The sequence below is a fragment of the Thalassophryne amazonica genome, chromosome 4 (assembly GCF_902500255.1).
Source record: "Thalassophryne amazonica chromosome 4, fThaAma1.1, whole genome shotgun sequence".
In the NCBI taxonomy this organism is placed as follows: domain Eukaryota; kingdom Metazoa; phylum Chordata; class Actinopteri; order Batrachoidiformes; family Batrachoididae; genus Thalassophryne; species Thalassophryne amazonica.
Window position 1 is genome coordinate 3,112,190 of NC_047106.1, and position 8,571 is coordinate 3,120,760.

At 45.1% G+C, this 8,571-nt stretch overlaps 1 protein-coding gene across 1 annotated transcript in view; it reads right to left on the bottom strand.

Annotated features, from left to right (window-relative positions):
- tbx4 (T-box transcription factor 4) overlaps window positions 1-6,623 on the bottom strand; it is a 56,650-nt gene extending 50,027 nt beyond the window's left edge. The window contains exons 1-2 of the mRNA XM_034168882.1: window positions 6,480-6,623; window positions 945-1,039 (exon numbers count right to left, since the gene is read on the bottom strand). Coding sequence (XP_034024773.1) covers window positions 945-1,039; window positions 6,480-6,623 — 239 coding nt within the window. The remainder of the gene's footprint in view (window positions 1-944; window positions 1,040-6,479) is intronic.
- Between the last annotated feature and the right edge of the window lie 1,948 nt (window positions 6,624-8,571).

The window sequence follows — 8,571 nt, forward strand, 5'->3', positions numbered from 1 at the left end:
TTGGACCTTCATGTTACCTTCAAGGTCCCTCCCGTAGTTCACTCCAACAGGCATCCCAACTTGACCTGTTACCCAGGTGTCACGGAGTGAACAACGGGTTGGATTTTGACACCCAGCGTGTCCAAGACAAAAGAAACATGTAATAATGTTGTTAATCACAAAAAAATGAAGATTACAAAGTGTTGTTTTAGCTTTTATCAAGTCATTTGCATGATGACTGATTTAAACATTTGTTTATAAAATATCAGAAAAATAAAAAAAAAGTTCACATCAGAATCCGGAAGAAGTCAGTTTGACACTTCTGAAGGTACGTTTGGATCAATGACACACTCCGGATTATATATATTTTTAACATTGCTTTGATGCCTGGACAGTCCGTCCCAAAACGCTGGTGTTTTCTGAACGTGTCTTCTGAGCGCGTTTGTACGAGCGCCGTCCAACAGGACAAACTGCGCCAGAAACATCCTGTTGTCCTGGAAAGACCCTGATCATAGCGGCAGGAAACATTGTTCTCGTCCTTCTGATCCTATTGTTATTATTGTCCCAGACAGGCGGTGACGTCGGGGAGACAGAACCACAGACCCGATGCTCTTTTTTTCTGAACATATGCACTTCCATCCATCCATCCATTTTCTTCTGCTTTATCCGGAGTCGGGTCACGGAACATATGCACTTGTTATTGGAAAATGTATAAACCATAAATTACGAGAAACATCTGTTTTTATGGAAGGAAATCAGTCGTGATTTCATGTGTGTGATGTGCGAGGTGCCACCTGCTGTTCGTCCTGTCTCCTGTCTGGACTCCGGGTCGTTCTTAGAGTTCTCTTGTGAACTCTGTTCCCGTGTCTGCTGGATCTGATCGTTTTTATTGTTCAGTTCTTTTTTCACCTGTACTTCTGTGTGCTGTATGTTTGGGTCAGAACCGGGCATCTGTGTTTACTGACCTGCCTGCTTTTGTAATGATCATCTCGGTGCCAGCCTCGCTGAACTTCTTCCACAGTTCTCTCTCATGAAGAACCACCTTAATGTTCTCAATGTTCTGGGGAAGAGAAGAAAAGCATCTGATCACAGAACACAAAACCCTCCCAGACCCAAGAAGGCTCCTTGATATGCACACATCCAGATGTTCTAGTTCTGTTTTTAACCTTCTCTTCCTCAAATCTTCCTCTTGTATGTCATACATGATGCTGCCTGTTCTGTATTCTCATTTTTAGCCGAGTCCATCAAATATGACCATTGAGTAATGCAAAGACTTGGTCAAAAAGTCTTTCCGTCCGTCCGTCTGTCTGTGCTCAGCATAAATCCAGTCCTGTTACTGCCACAGTCTTCAACTTCACAGGGAACATTCTTGGGACACACACCTTGGACAAGTTCAGAGATGGCGAATTTTGATCTATTTTAAGGGATATTTTAAAAGGTTAAAAGGTCACATTCTGTTTAATATTTTTAATGCACTGAATCATGCAAATGTTTTTTTTTAATTATTATTATTAGGGGCAGGGGTGACAGTTGATCAGAGTAGCGCCGCACTGTGACGTTCCTGGCTGGTCTCTCTAGTGCTCCAAAACCGCTTTCTTTATGTGCAAATGTTTCTCATATGTTATGTAAAAGGTAGCGAGAATTAAACACTTCTCAAACTGAAAATGCTGTTTTTTAACCTGATAACACCTCTGAAGTCACTTATAAGACATTTCGCAGATGTCGTACTGTGTCATACTGCGTGCACGCGAACGTCTGCTAACTCAAAGCTAACTTCAGCTCTTGTCAAAAACTCATGTATGCGCACGCGCACACCCTCTTGCAGACGACAGAAAATGAGTAGGGTTGCGTCAGGAAAGGCATCTGGCATAAAACAAGCCAAGCCAACCATGTAGGCTAAAAATTGAACTTTCATACCAGATTGGTTGAGGCCTGGGTTAACAACAACTGCTGGTGCTGTTGCCCAACAGGGTGCCGGCATAAATTGGGCTACTGCTGGGTGAAAAAGAAGAAGAGGAGGAGAACATGTCAACAGACAGCAGGAGAAGAGGAAAACTAGTAGGGTCGAAGTGAGAGTCAGGACTTTGAATGTTGGTAGTATGACTGGTAAAGGGAGAGAGCTGGCTGATATGATGGAGAGGAGAAAGGTAGACATATTGTGTGTGCAAGAGACCAAGTGGAAGGGAAGTAAGAGCAGGAGCATAGGAGGGGGGTTCAAGATGTTTCATGGTGAGGACAGGAAGAGAAATGGTGTCGGGGTTATTTTAAAGAAAGGGTATGTTCAGAGTGTGTTGGAGGTTAAGCGAGTGTCTGACAGGGTGATGAGTGTGAAGATGGAAATTGAAGGGGTGATGTTGAATATCATCAGTGCATATGCCCCACAGGTAGGTTGTGAGATGAAGGAGAAAGAAGATTTCTGGAGTGAGTTAGATGAGGTGGTGGAGAGTGTGCCCAAGCATGAAAGAGTGGTGATAGGAGCAGACTTCAATGGGCATGTTGGTGAAGGGAACAGAGGTGATGAGGAAGTAATGGGTAGATATGGTATCAAGGATAGGAATGGGGAAGGACAGATGGTAGTTGATTTTACAAAAAGGATGGAAATGGCTGTGGTGAACACCTACTTTAAGAAAAGAGAGGAGCACAGGGTAACATAAAAGAGTGGAGGAAGGTGCACACAGGTGGACTACAATCTGTGTAGGAGATGTAAGCTAAGAGGAATCGGAGACTGTAAGATAATGGCAGGAGAGAGTGTACCTAGACAGCATAGGATGGTGGTTTGTAGGATGACTTTAGAGGTAAAGAAGAAGAGAGTGAGAGCTCAACAAAGGATCAGATGGTGGAAGCTGAAGGAGGAAGACTGTTGTGTGAAATTCAGTGAGCAGGTGAGAGAGGCACTGGATGGAGAGAAAGCAGTTTTGGACAACTGGAAAAGTACTGCAGATGTGGTGAGGGAGACAGCTAGGACAGTACTGGGTATGACATCTGGACAGTGGAAGGAAGACAAGGAGACTTGGTGGTGGACCAAAGATGTCCAGGAAAGCATAAGGGGGAAGAGGTTGGCAAAAACGTTTTGGGATAGTTGGAGAGATGAAGAAAGTAGACAGGAGTACAAGGAGATGCGGCGTAAGGCGAAAAGAGAAGTGACAAAAGCTAAAGAGAAGGTATTTAGCGAGCTGTACAAGAAGCTGAACTTGTACTGATTGGCCAGACAAAGGGACAGAGCTGGAAAGGATGTGCAGCAGGTTAGAGTGGTAAAAGATGCAGATGGTAATGTGGTGACAAGTGAGGAGAGTGTGTTGAGAAGGTGGAGGAAATATTTTGAGGAGCTGATGAATGAAGAAAATGAGAGAGAGAAAAGGCTGGATGATGCAGAGAGAATAAATCAGGAAGTACAAGAGATTAGTAAGGATGAAGTGTAGGCAGCTATGAAGTGGATGAAGAGTGGAAAGGCAGTTGGTCCAGATGACAATCCAGTGGAGGCATGGAAATGTCTAGGAGAGATGGCAGTGGAGTTTCTAACCAGATTGTATAATAAAATCTTGGAAAGTGAAATGATGCGTGAGGAGTGGAGACGAAGTGTGATGGTTCCTATTTTCAAGAACAAGGGTGATGTGCAGAGCTGCAGTAACTACAGAGGCATAAAGCTGATCAGCCACAGCATGAAGTTATGGGAAAGGGTAGTAGAAGCTAGGCTTAGAAAACAGGTAAAGATCTGTGAGCAGCAATATGGTTTCATGCTGAGAAAGAGCACTACAGATGCAATGTTTGCTCTGAGAATAATGATGAAGTATAGAGAAGGTCAGAAAGAGTTACATTGTGTGTTTGTAGATTTAGAGAAAACTTATGACAGGGTGCCAAGAGAAGAGCTGTGGTATTGTATGAGGAAGTCTGGAGTGGCAGAGAAGTATGTGAGGGTACTGCAGGACATGTACAAGAATAGTGTGACAGCGGTGAGATGCGCAATGGGAATGACAGACTCATTCAAGGTGGAGTTGGGATTACACCAAGGATCAGCTCTGAGTCCTTTCTTGTTTGCAGTGGTGATGGACAGGTTGACAGATGAGATCAGACAGGAGTCTCCATGGACTGTGATGTTTGTAGATGACACTGTGATCTGTAATAAGAGTAGCAAGCAGGTTGAGTCCAGCCTGGAGAGGTGGCGATATGTTCTGGAGAGAAGGGGAATGAAAGTCAGTAGGAGTCAGAGTGAGTCCATGTGTGTGAATGAGAGGGAGCCCAGTGGAATAGTGAGGTTACAAGGAGTAGAAGTGGTGAAACTAGATGAGTTTCAATACTTGGGGTCAACTGTCCAAAGTAATGGAGAGTGTGGTAGAGAGGTGAAGAAGAGAGTGCAGGCAGGGTGGAGTGGGTGGAGAAAGGTGGCAGGAGTGATTTGTGACCGAAGAATATCAGCAAGAGTGAAGGGGAAAGTTTACAAGACAGTAGTGAGACCAGATAATTTGTACGGCTTAGAGACGGTGGCACTAACAAAAAGACAGGAGGCGGAGCTGAAGATGTTGCAATTCTCTTTGGAAGTGATGAGAATGGACAAGATTAGGAATGAACATATCAGAGGGACAGCTCAGGTGGGACGGTTTGGAGACAAAGTCAGAGAGGCGAGATTGAGATGGTTTGGACATGTGCAGAGGAGGGACCCAGGGTATATAGGGAGAAGGATGCTGAGGATGGAGCCACCAGGCAGGAGGAGAGGGAGGCCAAAGAGGAGGTTTATGGATGTGCTGAGGGAGGACATGCAGGTGGTTGGTGAGACAGAGGAAGATACAGAGGACAGGGTGAGATGGAAATGAGGGGAGGGAGGTGGTGATGGTCCAGTGGTTAAAGTGTTGGGCTTGAGACCAGAGGATTCTTGGTTCAAATCCCAGCCTGACTGGAAAATCAATAAGGGCCCTTGGGTAAGGTCCTTAATCCCCTAGTTGCTCCCGGTGTGTAGTGGGCACCGTGTGTGGCAGCAACCTGACATCAGGGTGAATGTGAGGCATTATTGCAAAGTGCTTTGAGCGTTTGATGCAGATGGAAAAGCGCTACATAAATATAGTCCATTTACCATTTATTTATTTATTTACTGTAATATCGTTCAAGAAGTAGAGAAGAATATATATATACACACACTTTTGCAGTGGGATACTAATTAAACAACTGCAAATTATAAAGAAGAGAACCTCATATGGCTGAGGGTATTTTAGGATTGTGTTATTTTTTATGTTGTATGTGACGTGGTATGATGCAGTCTGTGCGCGCGCCACATGCACAGACTGCTAAGACTAATGATTATGAGTTGCAGTAAAATGTAGTTTGCTCTCAGTGCAGAACGCTGTTCCACCTGTTACACATGGAGACATTTATTCTGAAAGAAACAAACACAAAGTAAATTGTTAACTCTATGAATATGCCCGACGTTTACAATGATTTTTTTTTATTCTGTGTAAGAAGAGGCGGTCGTCTGTCAAGTGCAATAAATTCATGCTGTGGTTTCAAACACGCAAAATCCGGACACAGTCAGCACCCACTAAATTTCTTTTTGACCATGATAAATCATGTTGTGTGACTGAATTAATTTATTTGCATGTTCCCTCCCACAATTTTGCACTCAAGTGGACAAACCCCAAACTGCATGGACAATACCTGTTATTTTGTGTATTAGACAGACACAGTCCTTCGTGTGTCTTAACTGAGAGCGTGGCGACATAATGAGTTGAAAAAATCTCATGTGACTCCTCGCGTCATCTTGGGTTCAAAATAGTTTGCCGTTAATGTGTCCACATGTAAATCCAGCTATTTTATTTATTTATTCACTGAAAATGTCGGGTTGCCGTGCATTTGGAGACACAACAAGGGCGTCTAGATGTACAGATTCCCTTCAGATACGAACAGAAGAAACATTTGGGAAAATAAAGTCAGTTGTGTGGGATGGAAGCGACTTCATCATCAAATCTTTGAGAGGTAAATTTATTGTTCAGTCCCATGTACAGTAAAACTCACCTAAACCATCATCGTATAAACCAGATATTCACAGTCACCGGACAAAAAAAGTCCCAAACTTTTTGTATTGTTTTCCATGTAATAAACACTGTATATAACTGATTTTGTACAGAGGATTTTTCGCTCACATTGGATAAAATGTCCCGTCCGATCATAATGTATTTCCATCAAACCCCTCACATGTGGGACCGGAGTCATTTCTGTGATTAAAAGCCCGACCGTTTATTTTTTTTTACACCGTGTTCGGACTCGGAGCCGCAGCCTGACGTGCACCTGTTAAATCAGACACAAAAGGCTCCGATTTGACACTTTGCTGCCTTCTTCATCTCTCATCATATCTTAATAGTTTTTACAGGGCGCACGCTGATAACATTTTGATAATGAATCAAATACATTTGGCAGAAAAAAATTTCTTTGAGTTGTGACTCATTTACTTTTGCACATAAATTCTGATGGTGCAGCAGAAAGTATTTATCCTTCACGCAGCTCTCGGTGCCTACCTGCTCAGGCTTGCTGTTGCTGGGAATGCTGGGAGTTGTGGAGAGTTCCAGCCGTGGCTGGTCTGGGAGGAGGTTCCCCTCAGCACCAGGCTGGACCCGGGTCACACATTCATCCGTCGTAGCTGAAGCCTTCTCCTGCAGCATCTCTGCGGGATTCAACAAATACTCAGCTGTCAGACTGAACAACGAGAAGTAGACCTTCATTCTACAGACAACTCAACTCCTCAGACATGCCTCCAGGGTTCTACTGCAGGATTTCATTTTATTCTACTTCTCCTCAACTAAGTTTCTCAGCTTTTCTCTCCACACATTAGGATGTTTGTGATGCAGGAGGTCAGGAGCTGCTCAGTCACCAAGCGACAGAACTCATCTGGTGACCATCCAGGCAGATCTGAGGTCCATCCCTACATTAGGTTGTCTCCCATTTGAAAACAGGCCCGTAGTGCCACAGTGAGCGTGACCTCATGATGTGCAGCACACCTCTTTGGGTCTCTATAAGTAACCACTCTCTCATTTTGGCTACAAGAACTGATTTTCCATAAACTGAAAGGTCAGGAGAACAACATTCACATACTCCTTGACCCAGTGGACAATCTAAGGATGTGTCCTCTCAGGCTGTTCCGTAGTCTGCCTGAAGTCTGGACACGCCAACATCACCACATGCTTGTTTTCTTCTCCGGTGATGGTCTGTCAGGCGTCCACTGCAGCTGTCATTACTTCCTGCTTGATCTTGGAGCATTTAGCCTTCAGGTGGACCTTCTGTGTTCTCCTCCTCAGATGAGGAGAACATCAGCTGCCACACTGAGTCCATGCGGTGTGTTTCTCTGGAACACTCAGGAACCTCAGTGTTCAGGACCCCAGCGGCAAAAGAAGGTTACGGACACGTCCACATTTCACCTGGTGGCTGCACATAGATGGTTACTTTGGAGAGGTGGGGATGGACTGGTTGTCTGTCTGGATGGTTACTGTCCAGGAACCAAGACAGTTCTATAGCGTGGTGGATGTGGGGCTGCATGGACTCAGACTAGACCTGATCTCAGTTTCATCGTGTTGACTTGAATGAAGCAGATTAAGAAGCCCGTTGTGGCGTGCTGTTCCAGTGTCACAGACCAAACGGTTCCCCCTAAAAATCGGTCCGCCCCGCCTTCACTGTGCATGCGTCATCAGCCGCGGTTCACCGATTATCACCTCATTTCTGCTTCAAACTGCCTCCCGTCAGATATCTGAAGCTTTTGTGCAACAATCAGTTCCAAATAAATTCAGCATTATTTCATCATAAAAGATGGAGGAAGCGATCACAGCGCAGCAGCAGCTAAACGAGCTGCTAGCTGCTGCGTTCACTGCGCCGCCGTCATTTCAAAGTGTCACCGATTATCGCCTAGTTTCTGCTTAAAACTGACTTTAGAATGATTTAAGAGGTTTTACTTTGTCATCTGATGGTTAATAATCACATTAATCCATTTGATCAGTAGAGAGTCAGACTCAGAGAGTCGGACTCAGACATGCAGCTGTTGTTGTGTGGGCCGCTGAAGAGGAGGTACTGCTGGCCCACCACCAGAGGGCGCCCTGCCTGAAGTGCGGGCTTCAGGCATGAGGGGGCGCAACTGCCTCGCAGGAGCAACCGGGAGTGACAGCTGTCACTCATCATCAACACCAGCTGTCACTCATCACCACCATCACCATAAAAGCCGGGCAGCAGCTCCACCTTGCTGCCGAGATATCGTCTACCTTCTAGGTAAAATACTCAGCCGTTGTGGTGCTGAACGCACGTTACTCTCTCTCGTGTTTGTTGAACTGTTTGCAGGTGTCTTGCTCGCTACTTTCAGCTGGAGGCTGGGTTCGCGGATGGTGGAGGAGTGACGGATTTCACTTCTCACTCCGAACTTCAATAAGTAGGAAACTGACTCTGCATAAACTGTGTACTTATTTCAGAGGTGGAGGTGTTTTTCCCACCCAATAAAGGAGAGATTGTTTGCTGACTGTTTTACTGGGTGTGTACACACACACACCCACCATTAACTGTTTCTGCCTCCTCCCAGCAGTACCAGGTCTGACAGCTGGAGATGGTGGCCACCTGGGGACTCAGGACTTG